The sequence below is a fragment of the Osmerus mordax genome, chromosome 1, assembly GCF_038355195.1.
Source record: "Osmerus mordax isolate fOsmMor3 chromosome 1, fOsmMor3.pri, whole genome shotgun sequence".
NCBI lineage: Eukaryota > Metazoa > Chordata > Actinopteri > Osmeriformes > Osmeridae > Osmerus > Osmerus mordax.
The window spans coordinates 6,397,613-6,425,037 of NC_090050.1; the positions used below are offsets into that span (position 1 = coordinate 6,397,613).

The 27,425-nt window shown below is 42.2% G+C and overlaps 1 protein-coding gene across 1 annotated transcript in view; it reads left to right on the forward strand.

Annotated features, from left to right (window-relative positions):
* plekha6 (pleckstrin homology domain containing, family A member 6) overlaps positions 1–27,131 on the forward strand; it is a 202,955-nt gene extending 175,824 nt beyond the window's left edge. The window contains exons 10-25 of the mRNA XM_067241637.1: positions 401–487; positions 830–883; positions 9,278–9,346; positions 9,516–9,596; positions 9,730–9,879; positions 10,516–10,611; positions 10,847–10,958; positions 11,298–11,437; positions 15,332–15,431; positions 16,145–16,230; positions 19,391–19,549; positions 19,730–19,882; positions 19,967–20,100; positions 20,298–20,446; positions 23,977–24,084; positions 25,560–27,131. Of these exons, the coding sequence (XP_067097738.1) occupies positions 401–487; positions 830–883; positions 9,278–9,346; positions 9,516–9,596; positions 9,730–9,879; positions 10,516–10,611; positions 10,847–10,958; positions 11,298–11,437; positions 15,332–15,431; positions 16,145–16,230; positions 19,391–19,549; positions 19,730–19,882; positions 19,967–20,100; positions 20,298–20,446; positions 23,977–24,074 (1,668 nt within the window). The 3' untranslated portion in view covers positions 24,075–24,084; positions 25,560–27,131. The remainder of the gene's footprint in view (positions 1–400; positions 488–829; positions 884–9,277; positions 9,347–9,515; positions 9,597–9,729; positions 9,880–10,515; positions 10,612–10,846; positions 10,959–11,297; positions 11,438–15,331; positions 15,432–16,144; positions 16,231–19,390; positions 19,550–19,729; positions 19,883–19,966; positions 20,101–20,297; positions 20,447–23,976; positions 24,085–25,559) is intronic.
* The last annotated feature ends 294 nt before the right edge of the window (positions 27,132–27,425 follow it).

Consider the following 27,425-nt stretch of genomic DNA (forward strand, 5'->3'; position numbering starts at 1 on the left):
GATTATCTAGTATTAATTTTTAAAAACCACTACCCTTTGCACCCCCAGTTTTAAAACCTAGAATCGCGTATGTGTTTAGGTTTGTGTAGGAGTGTGTGTTGTTTAACTACCCTTGGACCAATGTCCTCACAAGTATAAAGCGTCAAAAGGTTTACCTTGTGGGGCTCTTTTGCTGACCCAATGGTAACCTTCTCTTTTTAAGTTGAGAGTTAGGTTTAAGGTTAGGGCTTAGGGTTAGTGGTTAGAGATAACAAAACATTTGTTAAAAAGTGTGTGTATGTAGGCATATGTAAGTGTGATTATTTAAACTTGTTATTTTGTGTGTCCTTCCTGTCAATGATGAGAGTGCTTTTTATTTTCATTTTTTGTTTTCTCATCATGACAATTTATTTTCTTTCAGTATGACTACCCTGGGGACAGGATGTCTCTCAGCCAAGGACCATACCACTATAACTACCCCGCCTCCCCCTCTCTACACAGCAAAATGGTGTGTGCCACTTGTGTCAAACTGTTGAAAAATATGAAACTAATTATGTTAAGGTGACAGTTATACACACATTCAGTGTACATATGCAACCACACACAACTGTCATTGGCGTCTGCAGCTAGCTACCTGCTCTTGTAACATGCTTTGCTACTGTTTCCACTGTTGCCACAGTGTGCATGTCTATAACCCTATGTCCACTGTCGGTATCTGTCTTTCTTTGTACATTTCCCTCCCCTCTTCTCTGCTCTCCTCTCTTCCATGCTATTCCACACCTCTTGCACTTAATTGCTCTTTCGTCATTGTTTCTGCTCTTGTTCTTGCTGTTACCGCTATGTGGCGTAGGAGGACATATTAGACCTGCAACTCCAGAGAAAGCTGGAATATCTAGACCAACAGGTAGGCTTCTGGGGGGGGCATAAAATGCCTTTTGTTGCAACACGTTCCATTCTGACACAGCACTATAAAAAAGATCCACAGATGTGTGTCTTCCAACTGCTTACCTCTAGAGAGGGCGCTCCTCCCTCCCCTCCCCCATACTCCTTTATTCCTTCCTTCCATCCTTCCTTATTTTTCTATCCTTGCTTCCTAGTCTCCCACAGCCCTGTCTCAGTGTCTGACCACTTACACCGTCCAACAATCAGTAGCTACCAACCTGTCTGTCATGTTACATTTCATTTGTAAAGCTGAAGACATTTTGATGGCAATTTTGGTATCACCAATATCACATTGAGGATAGGCATTTTTCAAGTTGATGTATTCTACATTCGTGGTGGTTCTTCAGGGGAACAGCCAGGATCACTTCATCAACATGGTCACACACATGGTGGAGCATTCTTCCCCTAGAGCAAAGCTCTTCTCACAAGTAAGAGAGGCGAGGGTGAGCCCTGAGAGGCAGGCTTCAGCTAGATCATCAGAAACAGTTGGATCATTCAGCAGGCACTTTTATCCAAAGGCACAGTCGCAGATTTTACCTTTGCACATTTTTGATCAGCAGTCAAGTGCTCTAACACTGAGCTGTACCTTCACCTCATATCTCCCACTATAAGCCACATCGTGTACAAGTCACATCTTCCCAGAATGAGCACTTTATGTTAGTAAATCAGAGTATAAGCAGCACTTAAACAATCCGCATTTCATAAGCAAACAAAGTTTCCGTGGCGTGACCCAATGCTGACTTATGATCGTTTGAATGTGCATGCTAAAGCTGCGGACAGCTTGGATAGCGATCTAACTAGACAACAATGCCAATCAGGGTGAACACTCAAATTATCCAAACTAGACCATAGCATTACACATATCAAAACAGAACGAACACAACAATATAACTCCAAACAATGCTTATTTAACTAAGCTAATGCCCTTAACTTATTAGCTTTTCAGCTTGCCGCAGGGCATTCTGGGTACCAAAAGCAATGCACGAGTATAGGCAGAGAATGTCTAATATTGAGAGAACTGCCACTCTCGGGAAACTTCCGGGTTCTGAACTGGTTGCAGTTCCACTCTAGTTCCATATGAGGGCACTACGGTCGAGTGCAGAATGAATAGAGGTCTATGGAGCTATACCCCTCAAAATCCACTTTTCTCAGGATATCATTTTTTGTTTAGTAATTTGAATTCTGAATTCGAAAGGGGAAGCAAAAAAAATACACACCGCTGGGTGATAGATTTTTTAAAGTCGCCTTTTTGTTCTAAAAAGCTACTCTGATCTACAAAATTATTTAGATATATTATAAGTTTAACTAGCTTGCAAATCCTGAGGATAGCCTACTGTAGCAGACCTTTCTATGTGACAATGGACAAGGGTGTTTTGTAGGGATGGGCGAACGATGCCTTGTGAAGCTTTGATGGTTTCTTCCGGAATGTGCCGGCCCAAAGAGCCGAACTATCGGCGCATTGAAAATGAACAGCGTCATCTAGCAGCCGTTTAAACTGGCTGAAAGAGGCGTAGTGGTTGTCTCTAACGGTAGCCTACCCCACGTTATTTAATATTTTAATTAAGGCTACATGTGTTCATTTTGATCTGATATTAGTGCTCACACATTAAACTGTTGTGATACATCTGTAGGCCGTTAGAATTATGTCATTTTCTCACAGTAAAAGTTAAAGAATATCTTCTGAAGTTCCCTGCACTGGGGCGCAAACTCGGGTAACCATACTCACATTAACAATATACGTTGTCGTACAACGCTTTAACCAGCTACACCACCGAAAAAGCAGTGACTTGTCGATGCGGGTGGACAGAGTTTATACGATACGGTCTTTCTATCAATTAAACTAGATTACATTGATCTTTTCTTATTCTTAACATTTGTGATATGTAGGCCTATTGTGAACTGGGGGGACTTTATTTTTACTAAGTATTACTGTGGACAATGTTGACGAATCATCAACATTTGTTTTCTGGGCCCTGTATAGACCTACCTAGTCCTATCATGTTACGTTTCATTTCAATAAAATAACAACACTCAAGTGCACGGATTTATAATTATTACAATACGGATTTGGCTAAATAATAATGACTGATGGAAGAAACTCGAGCGATGCCTGGTGCTGCTTCTCTGGCAATGTGAGATTTGTCTTTAACAAGAAGCGGTGGCTTCTTTCCTTCTATGGCTCTGGTTCAGAAGAGCGGCAAAACGTCACAAACAAAGCTTGTGACGTTTGAAGCATTGAACGTCATCTATCACGTGGTTTCGTAATTTGATACAAGCTCCAAAACACTTTTTCGAAACGTGTGCGTATTGGTTTTGCGACACAAGCATCGATGCGTCAGTGCCATACATCCCATCCCTAGTGTTTTGTCCCTCGGGAGTTGCCGTAGGCTTGATGCTGAAAGCATTACCAGAGAAAAGGGGAGTCAGGTGGCTGAGCGGTGAGGGAGTCGGACTAGTAATCCGAAGGTTGCCAGTTCGATTCCCGGTCATGCCAACTGACGTTGTGTCCTTGGGCAAGGCACTTCACCCTACTTGCCTCGGGGGAATGTCCCTGTACTTACTGTAAGTCGCTCTGGATAAGAGCGTCTGCTAAATGACTAAATGTAAATGTAAATGTAGAAAAGGTGCGTTCGACATGAACTGACTTCATGCAGCGCTGCAGCCGGCTGCAGGCGGCTGCAGGCGGCTGACTTGAAACAGTGAATTCTGGTTAGACTTTTTGTCCGACTTGAGACGGCGCCGAGGCTAGGTAACTGTGACGTAGGCATCAAAGTACCGTGAGATTGACTCGAGAACTGCCGGCTGTGTAGCCGAGCGCATTTTCTCAAGAGCAACTGCAAGGGTTCTAATGACGACACAGCTATTTCATGATTGGCCAGACTCACACACGACAACTTTGACGCTTGTAATTATTCTGACACCTTCAGTGTCACAAACGCTCAAATCCGGACCAAACTGTTTAATTGAATGAAAAATGTGTTGAAGAAAGGGTTTTAGTCCGCCTCTTCACTAACGGAAAGTCTAAGTTTAATTATAAATAAAGTAAAGTAAGCAAACAGCGCTTGATCGGCCATGACTGACGTCAACGCAGCAAACCACGAGAAGCTGGAATGTCCGACTTTAATTTCTCTCCAATCATTAAAAAAAATAAAAATAAGCTGAATCAATGGTTGCAAAGGGATTTATCTCTCAAAGGCAGGGTGTTACTTACCAAGGCCGAAGGGTTATCTCAGATTACATACGCAGCTCTTTCCTTACACGTTGACAATAAAACTAGTAAAGACATCGATCGCATGCTTTTTAACTTTATTTGGAAAAATCGCACACACTATATCAGGAAGAGTGTTGTTATGAATACTTACGAATTCGGTGGGCAGAACTTTTTGGACTTAACTACGCTATATAATATTTTCAAAATTAAATGGGCTAGGAATTTTTTGAAAAACCCTGTCTCAATCTGGAATTTTATTCCCCATTATATTTTTTCTCGTTTTGGTGGTTTGACTTTTATTTTGAATTGTAATTACAATGTGGACAAACTTCCTGTTAAGTTATCGGTGTTCCATAAGCAGGTCCTTTTAGCATGGTCTCTGATATACAAGCACAATTTCTCACCACACAGGTACCTTATCTGGAACAATAAAGATATTGTATACAAAAACAAATCACTTTTTTTTGAGAGATGGGCACAAGTGTGCACTTCGAGCACTGACTTTCAGTGCTTAGGGCGCTTACACTGACAGAACCAGCAGAATTCAGTGCACTGAAAGGCTGTGTCTACTACCGCGCACTTGTGCACTTCGAGCACTGACTTTCAGTGCTTAGGGCGCTTACACTGACAGAACCAGCAGAATTCAGTGCACTGAAAGTACCCGGAAGACGCACTGCAAACGGTCAAAAAATGCAGTGTACAACGATGGACACTACTCGCCCTAAACGGGCACCATATTGGCTACGTAGCGGAAGAGGAGGAGCCCTTTCGGCAGCTTTTCATTTCATTTCTAAAATAATGGCGGACGAAATGACTCGCGAGCAGATTCGCCTTCGATTCGCGGGTGTCACAATCAGATTTGCGTCCGTCACTTCCCGCCAAGTGGTTAACTTAAGTGTTCCAGTTGAGACAGCACTACTCAGCGACGGAGTGCACTATAGATGTAAGTGCACTGTATTGCAGTGCACTGTATTGCAGTGTACTTAGTAAAGTGCGAGGTAGTAGACACAGCCAGAGAACTGCCACTCTCGGGAAACTTCCGGGTTTTAATAACTTTTCTCAGGATATAATTTTTTGTCTAGTAATTTTAATTCTGAATTCGAAAGGGGAGGCAGAAAAAATACACACCGCTGGGTGATAGATTTTTTAAAAGTCGCCTTTCTGTTCTAAAAAGCCTTTTAAAATGTCATTGACGTCATACACATTGTACGGCCTGAGATACTGCTTGACGGCAAGCTCTGGTTACTTCCACTTTTCTCACACAGCTGACAGGTTCTCCCTGTCAATACACATGCTAGAAAGAGTTTTGGTTTGCAAATGTTGTTGCTAATGTTGCTAATGCTCTGACATTCTGGTTCTGCTTCGTATGCCATCAAGTGGGATCTCTGGTCGTAGTCAGTCCTTCACTAACCAATCAGCATTCGTTAGCAGAATGCTAGCGTGTTATGGGCAACAACGACTTACCCTGTAAGAAATCGAAAGGACATAAGTACTCGTTCATTCAACTTTCGACCTGTAATCCATGTTGAACATGCAAAAACTACAATCAAATCTGAGATTTCTCAACGACAATCAGGTGAAAGAGACAAATTTAGCCGTTTAGCTCGTTTAGTGGTGGAACTGCAACAAAATTCGGTACAATGGGGCTTAAAAGGGAGTGGCCAGGCTCTCCTTAAACAGGCTCTGGCATTACGTGAAATCAGTTCGAATGGCGATGTCAAGAAGAGCAGTGGTAAAATACAAGCTATGAAAAGAGACCGCGTCCGTGTCTTATTGTCCACACTATCATATACAATTATATCTAAAACAAACTTAAAAGAGCTCGGTTAGACTACCAAAGTTAAATTAGTAATGTTGTTAGCGATGCTAGCGTTATTTTGCTAGCTAGCCTAGCCTAGAACATTTCACTGGGTTTGCAGCTGTTTGATTAACTGAAATTATTATGAAATGTTATGTTCTACTAGCCATTTGCCTACTTTAGCAAGTCACTGTATTTCCCAGCCATGATAGTGTAACTGAGAAAACAGTAAACAATTCCTCTTTCAAGGGGAGTCAGGTGGCTGAGCGGTGAGGGAATCGGGCTAGTAATCCGAAGGTTGCCAGTTCGATTCTCGGTCATGCCAACTGACGTTGTGTCCTTGGGCAAGGCACTTCACCCTACTTACTGTAAGTCGCTCTGGATAAGAGCGTCTGCTAAATGACTAAATGTAAATGTAAATGTAAGTAATAAGCCACCGTTCAAGTGTTGAGCATTAAATTAGCTGCACGGTCAGTAGAGATCTTGAGAGAAGCCACTTTTTTGTTCTAAAACCGGACTATAAGCCGCGGCTTATTTTCCGTAAAATACGGTACATACATAATGATACTTTCACTTGTCTTATTTATAAGATATCTACAATGTACCGAAGGCTTGATCTGGATCTTCTCATTTTGTAAATATACTGTAGTGTTTTCAGCCCTGATCCACTAGATGTTGCATCATTTATGGAATTATTCATTCATGTACACACATCCTGTACATCCACACTCTTCACTGGAAAAGTGGTTACATGCTAATGTTTTCTTATAAGTAAAAAAGGATATATGTGGGCCAGTGTTACCAAGCCTTACCAGGCCAGTGACACCAGTGGCGGTTCTACATTGAATTACACCCAGGGTGAGACGCCCTTCGCGCCCCCCCACCCCCACCCCTTGAGCTGAACTTGTCTGTGCTCATGCCAGAGCAAGGGGAACTCTGAACTAATAATCTGTACAGACACAGGTTCTTAGAAAAGTATAAAAATACAGTCTTTATTAGTATAGAGGTGTTGGTTTGGTTGATCAACAGGTAAAACAAATAAAGCAAATCAATACACTAGTTAGGCTATGAGCAACACCACAATCATGCGTGTAGAGAACAGCAACCAACAATGCCGGCTGCAGTTGAACAAGTCTGCCGCCCACGTCACAATTTGCGAGGAGCGTTACGTTTGTAGCGTTTGGCAGCCACAATACCCAGCGGGTGCTTGTCTACGGAAAGTCACGCAAACACTGGTACACCACGGTTTGGTCAGCGTCTGCACCTCCACACACACACTTCGTACTTTAAGACAGCACCCAGATCATGGCTTACATCACACCAGTGCCAGCAGCAGAGTGACACCCTACCGGTGTAAGGACCCCAGGTGTCTATTTATATACGCCTACCTCTACGGCAATTAAATGGCCCACTAGACGCCCACTCCACTCCCAATTAGTGACGTCATTGGCACTGGAAAAGAGCGCACAGAGGAGAGAGAGAAAGAGAGAGACTAAAGGAACCCAGTCCTAGCCTGGTGCACAGGCTACACATAAACATGCCCTTACACGCTAAATGTCTGTTATTACATGCTATATTAATATAACTTTTAGGGAGGAACACTTTTAGTTATGACGTTAAACTATACTTTGTCACAAAATATAGTTGTAGCAAATAGCAAATGTTCGTCTTTGAAACTACCTACAGATTTGAAAATTCAGTTGGCTAATTACAGGGCCTAACCTAAATAATGAAAATAAATAATAACTGAACTTGTAACAGTTTTGTTGCAAAGCACACTATTATGGTGAAATGTTATCTCGTGTTTGTTGAGTTAAAACTGAAATATTGTTGTTGCATAGCAAGCATCATAGCAAAAAGGCTAACAAACGTAAGAGTTAGCCTATACCCACCAATTAACATTAGCCCTTCATTCATGACATGGATACCGTAATAATCATACAGAGACATATTTGCATACCTTTATCTTTTTCTCGTTTCTCCTCTTCTTCTTTTCTTTTTTTTCGAAATTGGGCACCTGATGGCTTACTTGACCTTTTCCTGTCCATCTTCTTTGGCAGTCAACAGATTTCCCATCCCCCCTACACTGTCACTCACGACCAGAAGTCAAGACTAAACCAATTCACCTTGGTGACCACAATAGTTTTGTGTTACATATTTTTATTAGCCATTTCACACAATTAAAAAAAACAAAAATGTGCAGGAACTTTAGGCCTATATTTATAATATTATGAATGAAATGTGTGTTATTTGGAAGAAAGTCGAGGTGCAACTGACTTTAGCCCACTAATTTAGAGTATTGCACTATACAGTGGACCCCCCTTCCCCCCCCCCCCCCCCCCCCCCCCCCCCCCCCCCCCTTGTCCGTTCCATTTGGGAGACCCAGCCAGGTGAGCTGTCTGTCCCCCTCCCCTTTTTTCACACAGCTTCTGTGCACAGCACCTTCTCAGCAAGCAGGGGTGCCTGCAGCTGCCTGAAGGGGGCGCCAATTTGCCAATTCCCCACACAGTAAAATGATAGAAAAGAGAAAACCGCTTCGCGGCGCAGAGATTTTATTTATTTATTTTATGCTCGTGCATGAAAAAATGCCGCCCCGGGCGGCTGCCCGGTCCGCCCGTGCCTAAAACCGCCCCTGAGTGTCACCAACCCAAGCCTGCCTCTCTCTCCTCTTTCCAGTGTTCTTCTCATGCATGTTTTATTGGGTGCTTTCCAACAATTATATTTGTTATATAAATATTTTCTTTTTTTTCAAGCTATTATGTTCCTTTACAGTGCTGGACTGTTTTACCCATCACCACAGTGTGACTTTTCTGTCTGTGTTCATTTCTGTGCTGTACTGAGTTTGTTGTCTGTAGTTGCTTGGCGTCTCTATTTCTGTCTTCACTGTGATTCCTCATCCCCCTGTCACATCCTATCAAATCATGTCACTCGTAAGGTCATAAATGACAAGGATATGACCTTTTCTCAGGGGGAGGGTTTTAACTTCAGTTGCTCACCCCATTGGCTGATGATGCAGCAGTCTGTTAACAACAAAACATATACATAGCAAAAAACATATATATATGTTATTTGTTGTTTATATGATAACCTAACCATAATTGTAACATTTTTATTTAGTGATGCTTTTATCCAAACATATTATATTATTAAGATGGTTGTGGTATTTAGATTATTTCAGGTGTTCACTGAAAGTGATTTTGGCGGTCATGTGGAGTCATGTGGATTGGGGAGGCAGCTGTTCTTGTTGTGTGACTATATGAATCCTGGAGGAATGATCCCATGTGTGGCAACAGGTTTCCATGGTGATTGGTGTGGTTTCTTAGTGTATGTGATCTCTGTGTTTCCAGGTGCCTCCGTTCCACAATGTCTACAGGGACCTTCATCCAATGTTGAAGTTCAACGAGATTGAAACCAGTGTATGACCACAACCCCCCAGGCCCCACTCTCTTCAGCCAACATCCACATGCTCCACAACTCACCACACTGTGTCCCTCCTGTTCACACAACAGTCCCCAGAACACACAAACATACTCTGTCTTCCTCTTTCTTTTTAAACTCCATCTTTATTTCTCTCTTTCTGCACAGAAACTTCTGGGTCGTCTGTGTGAGCAAAACAGACTTCTGAAGGACCAGGAAGCTGTGGTCCACAGATTGAGAATGGACAAAGTAAGTACAGATAGCACTAGATAAATTCAATAGTTGGGTTTTGGTTGGGTAGCTACCGATACATCCAGTTTTTTACATCTTTGATCAAAAGAAATTCTATCTCTCCGTGTGGTTTGTGACCTGCGGTTCCCAGGACTGTCTGGAGGGGGCGCTAGTGGCCACACATCAGGAAATGGAGATGTACCCGGCGCAGCCTCTAGCCAGGGAGAAGCTGCTGCTGAAGAAGGAATCCCTTCAGAACCAGCTCATTAACATCAGAGGAGAGCTCTCACAGGCCTCCAGTGTACGTAACAGAAACCCATTTATTTACACTGACATGCATTCTCAGTCCCCAAAAAAGAAAAGAAACTAAATACTTGTAGAGAAACACCACTGTGGGTTTTACTTTTGAAGATATTATATTGTAATATAGTATTTGTTCAATATGATCTTTTGTTTATTTTTGTTTTTTCAAGCTGAATAACCCCTGCTGTTAAGTAAAGCTGGGGAGACACGGCACCTTAATGGATCCTGTTTTTTATTTTATTTTGTTTTGGTCTTCCAGCTTATTCTTTTTGGACCAAAGTCTTGCATGGTGTTTTCTCAAATATAGATCTGTTATCTAAACCTAGGCCTCTACTCCGTGTGGTAACAAATTCATCTTTAACTACAACAATTGATTTAGCAGGCACTTTTGGAATAACATATAAGGATCCCCTGTTGTCTAATCTTTAAACTACGAATACCAGCTATGCTGTTACTATGTAAAGTATAGATTAGATTACTTGTGATCTTGTGTGGGACTCAAGGCTTTAATCATATTAGATGCATCGTCTACAATGACCTTTGGTGTAGAATGGAGTATTTGTTAACTATGAACGTACAAGGTTGTGGGTTGAAGTCTGAAGGCGTGTGTTGTTGTTGTTGTTGTTGCTCCCAGGCTATGACAACCGCACGTATGGAGTTTGAGGCCATGGAGGATGAAGCTAACGCCATCCACGGAGACTTATGGGAGCAGCTCAATGCAGGAGGACAGGTGAACACAGAGCACATCCACCTAGATCTGCTATCCATTCAAATGTCTGAATATATTCAGTCAGAGGAAATGTAGGTTTCACAATTATGAGGTAAAAAATATCACATCATTTTCCATTACTGTTATTTAGTCATTCGTGTGCAGCAATAAAAAAAACAGTAGGCTGCTCTTATCAGGTAAAAGGGTGGCTGTGCTTCCCTCACTTATCTGTCATTCTCTCTCCCTGTGTGTCCAGAGTGAGTTGGTTCACAGACACATCCAGAAAGAGTTTTGGAGGGTTCAGGATGTGCTGGAGGGACTGCATAAGACTAACCCGTCCAGAGGCACGGACACTGCCAAGCACCGAGGTGAGACACCACAACCACACTGTGACACCACGTCATGTTGCAGTGGTACTGACACTAAATGGAAAATACAAGTAGATTTTCTAAAAAGTAGAGGTTTTACTGTTTTTCTGTCTATCGTCTCTATCTCTCTGCCGTTCTTTCTTTACCCTTTACTTTTCTCTCACTGCCCTCTTTGACTGACCCTCATAGCTATTTATGTTGACCATGTATGACTCACGTTCATTTAGCTTCTCCTGACTATAATTTCCTGTTACTTTCTCCCTCATTCCCTTACCTCTCTGTCTCTGTTATTCTCTACTCTGTGTCCTGACCTCCTGACCCTCCCCTCTCTCCCCACAGTGGCCAGCGGGGTGTCTGGCTCCTTTAGCACCAGTAGTCCTGCCAGTCCCCTCAGCTCCATCAGCCTCACCAGCCCTCTCAGCCCCTTCTCCCCGGTGCCTGGCTCCCAGGCATCCCCATCCAAACAGCTGGGCCCGGAGGTAAGCACCGGCCCCCCTTCCCACCCATGCCCCTACCTGGGCCGCCACCCCGCCGTCTTCCCAGGGTCCAGCCCCCACACCCACCCAAGGTGTCATCCTAGTTCCCACATGAGGTCTAGTGCCGTCCCTCACCTGAGGTCTACTTCCAGCCCTAACCCTAACCCATGGGACTCACACACTCCCATGGGACTGGATACCATCCCATCCTTGGGGTTTAGTCCCAGTATCCGCCACAGATCTAGTCCCAGTCCCTTTGCAAAGCCCATCTCCAACCTAAGAGACTCAAACACTGACCTGGGTGACTCTCCCCTGGGCTCCAGCCACAGCCTCCATGACTAAATGTAAATGACTAAATGTAAATGTAAGGTTCAGCCCTGGGATGCAGTTGGGTGATCCGGACAGCCATCTCAGGTCTAGTCAAAGACCTAATCATACTGGCCCAACAAGGCAATGACCAAAACATTAACCTCACATCTGACCCAAAACTCCAACCTGGTAATGTTCAAAGCAGTCAGCGGGACCCTGTAGAGAATACAGAAACACAGCAACACCCTCCCCCTGAAACCCACCACCAAGGCTCTAGTGACATGAAAGATACAAACCCAAGCTTTGACCTTAGCGCTACCCACGGCTTGAATCCAAGTAATCAGCTGTCCCCTAGAAACAGTGTTAATCCCAACCAAGCCAGTGCTGGGGTACAGAATAGACTCTGTCAAATAGATACAAGGACCTCCACCCACTCTGCCAAAGACACCAATCAGTATAGGTCTTCAGACCTTAAGCAGACCCCCCAAACACTGGTAGACCATCCACTAACTTTTAAGGTGGCTACAGAAAATATGTTTTTCCAGACCCTCACCCAGTTTCCTACTCTCTTATAAACTACGAGTGCCACAGGTACCCATTTCACAGCAGACGACTATATGTCCCTGAGTCACAATGCTTATTCCTTTCTCACAATACTAACCAGAATAACCAGCTAGAGTTTTACAGGTACCCACATTGTACTCACTCCCTACCTCACCGCAGGTCCAGGGTGGCTAACAGTACTATCTCTACTTATCTCAAACTAGAGAATCCACCAGCATTTCCACCAACAAGCGTCTGCTTACCTACCCAAACAACAATTTAGAGGTTAGCTTCAACGCTACTGCTATGTCTTATCCAGAAAGAAACATCTCTAGGCACAATTAGTCTTCCATCGAAGTTAACAGGCAAACTCATCTTTAAACCCAGTGACACCAATGATATGCCCTTGAACACATGGGAAATCCTTTACTTGGCTCCAAATCAATTAATATAAGTGTAATTTCTTGTGGAACGTTGATGCAAAACAACATTCCTCAAGCACCGGGATTTATGGGAACTCAAGTTTTTTGTACTTAGTGAACATGTATTCTCAAAGCAACAGTGCAAGGTTGTTTAAAGTAATTCAAATGGACGCCATTTCAAAAATAAACCAAAAATGTAATTGCATGCATCAGAACTCATGACGCCAATCCTTAAAAAGCCAAAAGCCTTTCTTGTCATCTGAAATATTCTTATTTTGATATATGCTAATTGTGCTATGATCCTTTTGCGCTCGGGCGGGCCACCCTTGCTGCTGCTGGTCCAAGGAGAGGGGCTTGTTGTTCCCCAGACAGGCTTGTCTGTCTGTCTCCACGAGCCAACAGTAGCTCTTTTATCTGCAGCTGATCAACTTTGGCATGATTTGGTTAGGGTTGGTTATATAAGGCTCAAGACGCACTTGTTCCGGGAGTACAACGGTACTTAGGAACGGTTCGCTTGACCCGATGTTAGTTTCCTCAAGGATCACAATGACTCTTGCTTAGAGACTTGTTGCTCTTGTGGTTAGTGGTAACTGATTTAAATTTTTGGTTCTCGCTGTGATATATTGTTTTATTACTGTTGCTTGGTTTTTCCCACAGGTACACTTGCACTTATAGCTGTTCATGTTGTTTGGTTGTGACTTGTTTAACTACATGCTCTTATGGTTCTTCCCTTTGGCACTTACTTTGGTTGTTCACAATGTGTGCTTCATGTTTTGGCTACTCGCGATGTTTTTTGGCTATCTTGTTGTTATGATCAGTGACCTATGCACTTTGTAAAGCTCTCTCTTGGAAGTCGCTTTGGATAAAAGCGTCTGCTAAATGAATAAATGTAAATGTAAATGTAAATGTTGATGAGGTCCATGGGGGGATGATAGTTTGAACCTTTCTACACTATTTCTGAGGACTATTTTAGTTGGCTGTCTTAAGTGAACCTAATTAGATCCCTATAGACGTAATGAGACCTTATGATCTAACCAGAAGTCAGTCCATAATACCTGCTAACATGTCTTGAAATGTCAATGTATGACTCGTTGAAACCATTGTAGCGGGTGCATCTGGGAAACCTTGTTGGAGCTGATCAAGAGACCATGTCTCTAAACAAGTTGTCCCTTCCTTGTCTGATGGAAAATGTCACTTTGAACCAAGACACTCACATAGGATTACAGAGTTCAGGCTACCATTCATAGCATTCTGCAATATGCGTTCTATAATTATTGTTTGATGATTCAAGTGTCTATGCTTGGAAAGGGAAGAGCCTAATGCTTTTGTTGACGTTTTTTTTATTTTTATATATATATATATACTGATTGATGGGACTGAAAAATGTGTGCACTCATTGGACGACTTTGACCTATCACTCCCTGACCTCACCTCACCAGGGAGGTCAGATTTCCATTCCTCCGATTGTCTCATTATCCTCTCTGCTCCGCACTTCCACCTGGCTTTCTATCACTTCTGCTTATGCACAGCACTCTCTCTTCCTCTCTCTCCTTTCTATCCTTATCTCTTTCCCCTATCTCTTTAGGAGATTGGTCCCCCAAGGCCACCCCTCCCTAAATCCTACTACCCCCTGGAGTCTCCCTCCGCCCTCCCCCCCTCCATCCCCCCTCTGCCCTACGACAGCGCCACCTGGCTACGCAGCTTGGGCCTGGAAGACGGTTATCCTGATGATGAAAGGTCCCGCAGCAGAAAGGTATTTGGTGACAGTGGGGCACAGGAAAAAGAAGATTCCCTGCCCTTACTGTGAACAGGAAAATATCTGTCCTTAGAAACCATAGGCTCATTCCCCACCCTCCAACCATCACAGATAGGTACACCACTAACTCATAGCCTTCAGTCCACACACACACAGACAAACTCAATTTCCATCACACTCATCTCACACTCATACCTTTCTTTCACTTCTCCTTTTTATTTCTCTTTATCTCCATATTTATTTTCTTACTCAAACTCAATCTGGGTTCACTTTCCTAAAGCATCTTGTCAATAGTGATTTTGCAAATACTTTTAGCTTTGGCTACTCAATCACACAATAACTAGATCTCTTTTTTGGGGGTGGAAGTTGGAATAGTATAAATCACAAATATCCATTGAAATATGTTTTACTCCTAACTGATTACTATGTATCTAGAAAGGACCATGATTCTGATTAGTTTGGTGCTTCTGGAAGTTCATGCTATAGTCTGAGGCAATTTCACATTTTTAAGGAACAAATAGATCTGCATAGGAGGAAGAAGTCATCACAGTAGTCTCTTTACCATTTTCCCTCTAGTGCCAGTTGGTTTAGTGATGTGGTTGTGCTAGTCTCTGCTTGCATGTGTCTGTGCTGTGTAGACCTTTCCCTTCAACTTATGCTGGATCTCCAAGTGTTGGCTTCCAGGTATATCCGGCAATGGACGATCTAAACATAATCTCACCTAAAATATCCACATTAATGCGTATCTGATGCATTAATTATTTGGATAACAAAGTGGCTGAAAGCTTTGAAAGGGTAGACGGAGCTTACTAGTATGTAAATATCTTGAGTTTGTTTTGATAACGGCGATGCCGCTCTGTTTTGCAGCACAAGTTTGGCCACCGCCAGGACCAGTTGCCTGAGGAACGGACCAGTAGCAGCAATGTTCACGAAGTCGATCAAGACAGGCAATCCAGTATTAATAAAGGTTAAGTACAATGTCCATATTAGATTAGATTCAACTTTATTGTCACGAGCTCAGAGCCAAAGACATAGCATTTTCTGCCTTAAGCAACCAGACATGCAAACATCCAATTTATTTAAAGTTTTCTCCTGTAGGTAAATCTCTATTCCTCACTTCATGTATCACATACATGATCTAGTACTGTGAAAACTGATGTTTCTTGTTCGTACAAGGTTGCACTAATGATGAAGACAGGGGTGCACTGTCTGTCTGTGTATTACCTCCAGTCGTTTTTGATGAAAGCAGAGTTAGTAAAATGAAAATGTAGACAGTGTGGTACCAACCGTAACCTGAACATGGAGATTTAAACATGTGGTACTAGCCAAAACCCTACAGAGGTCCAGTTCTCTTCCTACAGCCCTAACCCCCTCAGAGTACCAGTATCCCTAGAGGTAGACCCCTTCCCTTATTTATGTTCAGACCAGTAGTTTTATTAGTAGCATCATTACCAGGAGTATTTTCCAGGAACACCTAGTGATGCTACAGCTGTTTCCATGCTGTATTATTAGTGATGAATGTTGTGTACAACTGAGATAATGTAAACTAACAAGTGTTACCACAGCCCAACACGTAGCTTGGGTTAAAGACACTGAGATTGATTGAATCCTGATGGAGGGGCTTGCTTACTCAGAGTTCAAATGGTCTTCATGTTTCCTGCTGATTTTGTCTGTTTGCAGTTGGGATTGTCCCTCCAAGGACCAAGTCTCCAGTGGAGGTGGATGTGTCCAGACGGAATGGCAGGGTGCCAAACGGTGTCTCCAGGGTAGGCTTACAGAACCCACCAGGCTATGCCACATGGCTTTCTCATGATTAAGCAATAGATGAGATGAATGTGGAGCACACTCAATGCATACTTATTTCAGAAGCTTTAAGTTCTGCACAGCAACCACAGTAATTAATCACTGGTCCATTTACCTTTTCAACTAATCATGTTGTAGAGAGGCCATAATCTTGTCACAGAGCAATCCCATGTCCACATTAGTATTGGAGCAATTGTTTATTCATTTTGTAGTTATTTAAATAGAAGGTTAAAGGTTAAAATCCAATTACCTGAACACATGTAATGCTACACTTGCATTGACAAATTTAAAGCTGGAAAAGCTTAAGGTTTTGAATATTGAGCTAATTTTTTTAGCTACAACTGATATACAGATCTCATGTTAAAGGAATTAAAATAGTTAAAAACGAAGTCTCTGTCTCAAGGAAAACCTGGGGCCTGTACTGCAAATCAAGATTTGGCGTTAACGAGGTAACTTCAGGTTCAACCCAGGGTTTTCTGTATCACGACGGTGGATCACTTTTTACCGGGGTAGATCGCCATGGTAACACATGCTGAACGCCTAACCTGGTCAGGAGCAGGTTAAGTTGGAGATCAGAGATCAACCGGTATAAAACCCCGCCCACTAACTCATTCTTGAGGATAATGGCGTCACCGTTCATAGAAGATCCTGTGGAGCTTGGTGCGCGGATAGTGAGAGGTGTGCTCAAAAGAGCCAGAACATTTAGAGACCGACTAAACCCTTTGGCATTCCCTGATGACCATCTTTATGAAAGATATAGATTCTCAGCAGAGGGAATTACTTATTTTTGCCAACTTATTGAGTCGTATGTTGCCAATGCGACACATCGAAGCCGTGCGCTCACAGTCCCACAGACTGTATGCATAGCTTTGCATTATTTCACTACGGGTACTTTTATGTAGTGTCATGTTGATATGTTATCCCTATTCACTGGGGTGTCTCCCTAACCCCTTCTGTTGTCCTTGGGTTGCTTTGATCCATCTAATTACTTCCATATCAGAAATTTGGGTTTCCTTCAACCAAAACATTTCAAACCAAAAAGAATAATGTGTATGGTACCGTACAATGCTCTTCACAAGTTAAATAAATGATAATTTCACAACTTTCATTGAATTTGGATGTTTCATTCACTTTTATAGTATTTTACAATAAATAAGACATTGAAAGAAAGAAATGGTGAAAACCACCACAAAAGACTCAATGTACTTGAAAACGTACCCTGTACATTTAGTCATTTAGCAGAGTGAAGTCCTGTGGAGGAGGGCCCCCTACAGTTTTCTTTGCCTAATTGTTCTTCCTGTTGGCTGCAAGCAATTTCATTGTTCTATAGGCCCTTTGTATACCAATCTCCTACAAAAGGGACTGATTCAGGCAATTCAGCCTTGTACTTGTTGGCCTTAAAATATGTAAGCCATCCTACTGCTACTTACCGGTTTGAATTATGTTTTTATATACATTTTTTATTTGCTCCCACGATCGTTTGCCACTGCCAGGGATGCAACTAAAATAATACAGCAACAAAAGTTTAACGTTATGTAATGCACAAGTGTAATTATGGTCACATCTTGTGCCTGGGGCAGTGATATCAATAAGTCATGTAGCTTATGCATTTACAGCATCTGCTATTTTCTGCCAGTTTGGCAGCTGTGTTGCTTTTTGCCTGTATTATATGTCTGTATTCCTGATATGTTTGTATTACAATATTTCACACAGGAGGAGCAGACAAAGTTTGTAAGATTATTGTCTGCTCCTCCTGTGTGAAATATGCGGCTCTTGTTTTATCCATATTTGCGATTGGACATACGGTGCAAACACCGCCCCTTTCATGTGAACGCACACGTCTCTAGATTGGAAAGATCTGTGTTGAGTTAGACAGTTGATAACCACCGTCGTGATACCGCTTATCGTGATTGCTGTTGTTAGGGTTTGTGAAGCCGGGTAACTGAAAGTAATCCAGATCATGTTGTTCTTGATTCGTAGTACAGGCCCCTGGCCTAGTAGGTTCTCAGAAAAATGCACATAACATGTATAATAATATCATAATATTAGCTAAATCAATATTAACAATATAATATAGTACATATTGTTTGACTCAAGGCTCAAATGAAGAACGTGAGTTATTGACCCAGAACAAATCTCAGCAGTTGTATTTAGAACATGTCAGTTATCCGAAGTCTTGTTAGGATATACATTTGTCTATTTTAAAGCTTTAAAGCCATAAGCATACAGACTACATTCAGAGATAAAATAGTAAAAACGTTCTGAGCCGTAACAGGGTTTACATTAGGAGTGTGGGAATTGAAAACCTTTTAAAATACAGTCTTGTTAAAAATCTCAACAATATCAACCTTGTTCTTGACTTCTTCTTCAAAATCCCTGACCAGATTATCTCGGAGGGCTGAGGAAATGTTGGAGCCTGACAAAGATTTAATAAATAACCAGATTAGATGGGCTCAGATGTTTTTGAGAAGTCTTCTTCAAACGAAAATTAGATTTCCTGGTCAACCCCGACCTTTTATCTGCCAGGGCTCAATGAGAGACAAACAGCACTGTTAAACCTTACCATGGCTTAATACGTCTCTGTCTAATTTATAGTGTTCAATTGCCTGAGAACCTTGCCAGACTTTTCCTTCAACAGATGTATATTTCACAACAGAAGCATGTCTATCACAGTCACAAAGATAATTTTAAAATAACCCCAAAGACTACTTACGGGATCATTGTAGTTTACTTAAATCCTACTTCTACAAACCATGCTGCTCAGCAAAATGATCGAAAAGTACCTTGCAAGAAAAGTTGGGCTTTGCTTTAGGGAACCCTCCATTTTGTACTACTATACATTAGTGTTCTTGTTAGAGTCATCGTCATTTAAATGTGCAATATAACATACACATGCGTATGTAGATAAGTGATGAATTACAGGACACACATGTTAGTATATTGGTACACACCTTGCTAGTATGTTAGCAAGGTGTTAAGTCTAGCCTAACATATGCTGCCTGGACAGCTTCAGGTCATCTTGGGATAGATCCTCTATGCTGGAAAGCACTTTCTATGTGAGGGCGGGTGTTTGGATAATTTGTGACATCTACTCCTTTTGGTGTTAATCCTTCATTGTCTTAGGAGCGTCCTAAAAGTGCAGTTTTTCCTGCGGAGGTAAAGTCCAAGATGAGCGTACAGGAGCAGAATGAGCGTATCCGCAGGAACCAGAGCGGCTCTGTGAGGGACAAGAGACGCAGCCTGAACCTGTCAGGGGGCCAGTCCACTTCCAGCTACAGAGTGGTACGTTGTTGACAGACACTCTCCTACCATTGGTGGGTGTGCTTTTCTTCTGATCTCTGGACCTGATTCAAGTGAGTTTCCTGACTGCCAGTGCCAGTTCCTGACAGGTAGTTGGCTGGCTTTTGGGCCTGGTTTCCTGACCTGAAGCTCATTGATGGTCTCTGTGATGTTGCTGGTTAGGTGCGTCGGCGGCTGACGGCCCACGAGGTGGACATAAAGGATTTAGAGGCAGCGGTGCGTGGTGAGGGAGTGGAGTCCCCCAGGGAGGAAATCGCCAGGCTGAGGCGATCGCAGATTGAACCAGACCACAACGATCTGGATATTAATAACGAAGTGAGTCGGAGCAACATAATACCTTGGCACCCCAGTCACTCAGCTCCTGGTGCCAAACCTTGATTTTTGTGATTGTGTTTGCAGCTGTTGGCCCCAGACAAGGTTTTGATCCCAGAACGGTACCTGGACGTAGAGGAGTATGCCCCTCTGAGCCCAGAGGAGCAGAGGGAGAAACAGAAGAAGGTGGAAAGGATCAAGACACTCATTGCTAAGTCAAAGTATGAGTCCCACTGCTGTCTTCCCCATGCACACACGCATAGAGAACAAGACCCTGAACACCACTTATCTGGAATGTGAAATAGGGTCGGGGTGAACCTCCTGGTCTCTCTCTTTCTGCACACCTCTCCCATCCTCATCCCTCACTCTCCCCAACCTCTCTTCTTTATAATTTATTTCTCTGTCTTTCCTCTGCCAGTCTCCAGAACGTGGTGCCCTTATTGGATGGTCCGGCTGAGAGGAGGAGCCAGAGCCACCCAGAGCAGCAGCTACAGGAGCAGGAGAAGCGCATCGAGATCTCCTGCGCCCTAGCCGCTGAGGCCTCTCGACGCAGTCGCCTCCTCTCTGGTGAGGACACCGTTTCCTACACCCCCCCACCCCTACCCCATTGTCAAGGTTACAGACCCCCAACATCATCAACACCCTGCTGTTGTGAGGCCCCCTCAATGAAAAAAAAGATTATGGCATGACTGTCCCTTTCTTTTTCCTTAGCCCCTCTCCACCACACAAAAAATATACACATATCATTGTGTTAAATCAAACACAAATTACATCACTTGTTCAGGGTTAAATCCTAACTTGAGATTCTTTTTGCAATTCTGTTGAGGAGAGATTTGCATCAAGATTCACATACAATCTCAAATGAGGATTTGGCTCTCTTTCACTGTCTAAAACTGTCTACCAATATCAAGTCTGAGCCTAATCGAATAGAAACTCTTTAACACTCAAATCCAAATGGAATAATGTGTCTCAGTCTACCCAGTAATGCCGATATCACTGTCAACTCGTTCCAAACAACCTGACCCTCATGTGCTTATTTCTAATGCAGTTACCCTAAATCTTTCACACTAACAGTACCTTCAGTTTGTAAGGACATGCTTGCTCTGAAGATGCTCAATCCCTCCTTGAAGATGAGTTGATGAACCCACTAATATGGCTCCAGCTCTTGAATTCTTCCAGGCCTTTCAGATTTTTATCAAATAACCTAAACCGTTTGTGTCAAATTAATTAATTTTATAATGGCAAGGCCATCCAAACTTTAGAAAATCTTTATAAATAGAATGTTTTGGGTAGAGCAGGGTGAGATGACGATGGATAGGAGTTTGACATGTGCAGTCTACAGTTGAACATTGTCACCACAATCTCTCTAAACATTATCACCTATGAAAAATATGTAGCATATCTTAACAACATTTTCTTGCATATATTTACAGTTTCTTCATGACTCACGCCATGCTGTTTAATAACTATACTATACAAGCACGTTTTGTATTGACAAAACAAGGTTTTGGTTGGTCATGGACATGCGTTGGTGTGTATCTATGATACAAATTTAATATCCAGGTCAAATGTTATTAGTGAGTATGGTTTAAAATGGCTTTCAGATTTTAAAGCCTTATGAAGCATCCCTTGACTGGGTTGGCATAGATATTTCACTCATTTGTTCTCACACAATTAAAGTTAGAGAACCTATTTTCCAACCTTATTATCCATATTTAGGGAATATATGTAGGCCCTATGTAGGATTGCGTGTGTTAAAATGGGACCTTTCTTGTCCTGCTTGCTGATGCAGCGCTGAGCCTCAAGCTCAGGGTCACATCTCTTCTATTCATAGTTTTCAGTCACGTGACATCCGCGGTGACCTGGAGGGCAGAAAGCTTCTGGCGATGGCGGCTCACACCGTTGAGACGCAGCAAAAGCCGGCAAATTTACCTTCCCACGTTTCTTTGGATCGCCTCTTAGCTAAAGAAAAGATATGGACACAAACTGCAAGTGTTGGGCACGTATTTCTGCCCCTAAAAACCGCAAGGTTTTATATGTGATGACTGTGATATCATTAGCTACTGTAAACTAGCTAACCCCTCTCTCTCTTAAAGATCCTGTAAAGTGGACCTGGAAACGAGTTTTAAGTTCGCCACACCACAGAATAATGTGTTATTAACTACCCATCCAAATTCGAATGAAAAAATAACACCGACAAGTATGTTAAATTAGGCTTTGAAATTGTGAAAAAATCAGCAGTCTTCTCTGCTTGAGACTGGGGGGGCATGTCGCCTGAAGGAGCTGAAGCGCCGCCCCTTGCTGCTGCCTAGTGCCTACCTCCGACCCAGATAATGGACGCTATGTCAAGCCGAACAAAACCGTATAGAATTTGAATTTATTTGTTCAATGAGTGAAACATACAGATGCATGTAACAGTAAAAATGGACACCAGATACAGCAGACAGTGAGCTCTCCAACTAGGCTACTTCTAACACATTAGTTACCATTTCACCAAAATACCATCATTCTACACCGAGTAGCCTAATATCAATTTAGCGGTTTGCACTCATAGCAGAGATACCTCTGGAAAAGTTATCTAGTATAATTATAACAAGCACACAGAACTGAGTGATGAACTGCTGGCGGCGGTAGATGGTCCAGGTGCGACCGGAGGATGAACGGCCGGAGGGGCGATGTTCGGTACGGCTCAGCGCTGCAAGAAAAGCTGTGTGTTGGTGAACCCCGTCTGTCTCTGGTCCATGTTAAAACTGTCCGCCGTTAAATGGTCAGTGCAGAGGCGGCTGTTGGAGTTTATCCGAAGCTTTCCATGAGCGTGGCTCTTCACAAAAGCTATCCACCTATTTTTCCTTTCATTATCAATAGGGAACTTAAATGGCGTTGCAGCGCAGCTGGAGTTCTTGCATCCAGTTGCGGGTGGTGGGAGACATCCTGAAGCTAGCTAGCTAGCTGATGTAGGCTACAATAACAGTACAGCAGGAGGAGCCATTCAGTGATCTGACGTAGATAGGGCGAAATGACGTAGATAGGGCATTTTTTGGCTCCGCCCATTAAAACCTGATCTGAAAACGGAAGAGAAACTGTTCTTCGGTTTAACTCCACATTTCAGTGTGACAAAGTTTTAGCGCTTTGCACATGCTTTCAGGAACTCATTTCACACGTATATAATGTACTTAGAAGCAAAACATGGAATTTACTTTACAGGATCTTTAAACAACTGCTAACTATTCAAACGGAAAGTCAACTTTTCATTAAATTTTTACTTATTACAACCTCAATTCCCAAAAAGTTAGCATGCTCTGAAAAACGTAAATAAAAACAAAGGGACAAATTAATATGAAAAACCAATCAGTCTTAACACAAGCCTCACACATTGTCTTTGTTTTACATTCAGTTGAATATCGGTGTAAAGGGATTTCCAAATCATTTAATTCCAAATGCATTTTGAGTTTAGTTGTGTCTAACACAACAACCCAACTATTTAGCTAACTAACTAACTTTAACTCACTATGACCACTGCAGTTGGTCGCCTCGATACACAGCAAACTATGTCAAACCGTCCGATTACATAAAGATGTGTTTTATGGAAAAAAATACCATAATTAATATACCTGTATATTCTTGTGTTTAACTTTACTTGAGCTTGATGAAGTGTTAGCTGCAAATACGTGTATATTTGGATGGCTGGCATTGTTTGCCCTCCCCGGAAACCTAACGTTACCCCGGAGGTAACGTTAGGTTTAATGGTACAAATCCACAATCTCCTCCTCTCTGGGTTTTCTTTATCGGACGAAATTCTAAAGGAACACAGCCCAGGCTTGTCTCCTCTTCGATTACTGCATCCGATAGAACAACAACTATCCGGCATTTTGGCAACACAACACAAGTCTTTTTTGCCCTCCAAGAGGGCGTGCCCCTTGGAACGTGATGTCACGTGAAAACTATGATTTGAGATGTGGTCTTCAGTCACTCCCACCTCCAGTCACCCCCCACCCCTCTCTCCTCCACTGCTGCCCCTTTCCTTTGCTTGGTCCTAGTTTTCTTTCTCTCTTTTGTATTCACTGCTCCCCCCACCCCCTTCCCACATTCCATTCCAGCCCAGTGTGCCCCCAGTCCCCCCACCTCCCCGACCAGCCTGGCCCCTCTCCCTTCCTCCGCTGACTTCTCTGACTCCGCCCACATCATGAAGGTGTGACTGTGTGAAGGTGAGTCTCCCCGTCCACCACACAGCTTCCATCGACCAAACCTACCCCCCATTCTACCCCTCCGTCTTCTTAAAGTCCAAGATGAAAGTAAAGTAAAGAAACTCACCTCCACCTTCTCCCTCTCTGTCACATTATAGTTTGTTTTCATATTGTATGCATTTGCTTATTTTTTTATGTAGAACAGAAACATTTCAATCCCACTCACAATGTAGGTCAAGAACAGAATCTTTTATTATCCTAAGGTAACATTTGAAACTCATATTGGGACTATCCATGTTTAATGCTCAGTTGCCTGTCGCTATACTTTCTGGAAGCATTATATTAGCTGACATGATCTGGTGCCACGCATCTCATATTGGATTTGCAATTACTTATTTTTTTTTTTTTAAACAGCAGGATGAAACAACGGTGCCACAGTGTCTAGCCATTAACTTGATTTGTCCAGCAGTCAGAACTGTTTAAGGAGGAAGCAATCTTGTTAAATGAAAGGAGTGCTGCAGTTCAAACAAACTTCATCCATCTGCAGCTCACAACATCAGCACTGGGCAAAGCAGTCATTTCTGACAACAGTCAACTGTGCTGTCTTCATTGTGCTTTTTATGAATAAACCAAAAATTATTTGATTTTGATTCCCTACAGGCTGCCAGCAAGGATGTGAATCTTCATGATGTTCTTGCAGGGTGAATATTAGCAGTTTTACGAGCTGAATGGGGCACCATTTAAGTGGGTTGGGAATACACTGCCACCTAAATGATTTAATTGTCAAGTCTAATATGGGTTTGAGGTATCACCACTAAATAGGACCCTAATTCACTAACTACGGCTTCTAGAAAAAAGAGTAAACATGCACAAGTCTTGCACGCACACAAACATGCTAGCTACCCGAAGGATTTATTTTCCTGCAACAAGTATTTGGCAAAAACAAATCCAGCCTTCAACCCCAACTTCCAGCACTGGCAGAGACACACATGGAACCACTGCCGTTTCAATCCGTTCTGGTCATGGCCATTCCAAAACACGGACAACCCAAATTGAATGCAGATAACAATACCTCTTGTATGAGGTCCTGGAGTAGTACTTCCAAAATCTAACTATCTAATCTCTGTATTTTTCAGCAACAATTTTGTCGCATACATGCTTCTGTTACATGCGTCTGTTCTGTCAACTTTCTTTTACAGAACTTTGTTCTGTAAAATTATTCTGCATTTTCAATTGCTTACAATTTCAAACATATTTTTGCAAATGAATCAATCAAAAACAAAAGCCTAACAATTATAATATTCTAGAGTGTTTTATTTATTGAGTAGTTCAATAGTTCATTTGTGGTGTCAGTCCATCATCAGATGCTTGTGAAATTGCATGCTGCTATTTTTGGGATATGCTCATTGCTGAATAGGAACCACGTAGTCTAAGACCAGGTAGCCTCAGGTTTTTGAAATAAATGAAAATATTTTTCTTTCTTTTTAAATGTCTAGCTCAAGCCCTAGCAGCAGTCAAGTTTGACGGAGCATCCTTTTGAGAAATCAGTAGGCAACAGACAACCCCAAAGAAACTGCTTTGTATCACCAGACCAGTGTAACAGTGCAAAGGTCCAATGACAAAATACCAAGAAGATGTACCAGGAAGCTATGAGAAGGAGACGGCAACCCAAAATGTGTGGCAAGACTGAAAGTTCACTCCTCCCAACTCTGGAGGCCACTGTAACTGTGTGCTTCACCTTTCATTTGGTCATTCACTGCACTCAAATGCTTGTTCTACTCAGTCTCAGCCTGTCACAAAGGAGTTTCTATGAATAGAGAACAGCAATTCCAACAACAACATTTCAGGTACACGAGACACAGGAAGGACTAATCCAGAAAGTTGAGGAAGCTCTTGCGTGCTACGATGTAGTGCTCCATAGAACCCTGGTCAGTGAAACTATTCTTCTTTGTCACCCAGCTCAGTGGGTGAATCTGCTGAAGAGAGATTAAAACCCCATTTGAGTTGAAATTTGACTTTATTTTGGACTAAATGTTCCAGGAGGGAATGTTCTGTATGTTGTGCAAGGTTCTTGGGTAAGGAGTCCACGAACTTATGTAGAAGCTGATCCTCCAGAGAGGATGGGATAAGGAAAGAGAGAGCTAGAAATTGGTATAAGGAAAGTGATCAGATCAATCAGAGGTTGTCTGCAAAGGGCTGAAGGACAGTGCAGATGCTGGATGAATAGGCTGAAGAACAGTATAGATGCTGTACCAATAGGGGTTTGAGGAAAATACAAGCACAAGGGGAGGCTGTGTGGTGAAATAGCCTCATCTATACAAACGCTTAGAAACAGCCCATGAACTTTGATCTGCTGAACTTACTCCAAACTGACAGAAACAGAGTCCCCCAGGTCCAAGACCTCCTCCCCCCATCCCAACCCACCCTTGTAACATCTGGATCACTGTGATGCCTCCCTACAACCCCCAGTCACACACCACTCTCTTCTGTGTTGTCAGATCCGGCCTGGTTGTGACTGTTTAACATCAACATCATAAGTGCTCCCTCTAACATTTAACATCAAAGCCATTGGACTTCTTACAATCCTCTCACTGTTACCACTAACAGTACGTAAAAATCTTAATGTGGGTAAAATACATTTAGATTTATTAATGTTTTTATAGTATGTGGGAATACATCAGTGAATAAAGTGACCTTAGAATTGTAAGTCTGTTAGTTAAAAACATTTTAGTTGAATGGGCTAGCAATTTGCATTTTACCAGTTGACAAGAGCCTATAGTGTATATCAGCGAACATATCATATCCTACATTATCCTAAAATAGTGTGCCATATGTTTTGATCCATGGTTGGGTGTATTCTCAATTTTGTAGTGCAGATACATGCAATTCCAAGTGGTAATGTAATTTAACCTTTCCTGCATTAAGATTTGCAATATAAATCCTATTGAATTGGTGAGACCCTAAATACGTTATCAAAACCAATGTTTCACAAAAATCTGATATCAACAATATAATTGTATTTGGGTCTAAGTTTGTCATCATTGTCATATGATAAAGTTAACTTTTCATATTGTTGTATTGTTGTTGTTTTTAGGTGTAATGTTTTGGAAAGATATTCATAAAATCATGACGTTTCAAAGGGTATTATTTTGCGATTCTATAAATTGGACTGGAAACATCTCCTGAGTTTATTCCATCCTAATGCATTTTTACTATGTCAAGTGTAAGCTCAAGTTGGAGTTTTTAGTAACTTTGTAAAAACAGTATTTTTCTATTCAGTTAGATTTATTTTATGGGAACACCCACTAAGCTTTGTAAACTTCGGTATAAAGAAAACGTATGTTGTCTTCTCAGGATCAGGC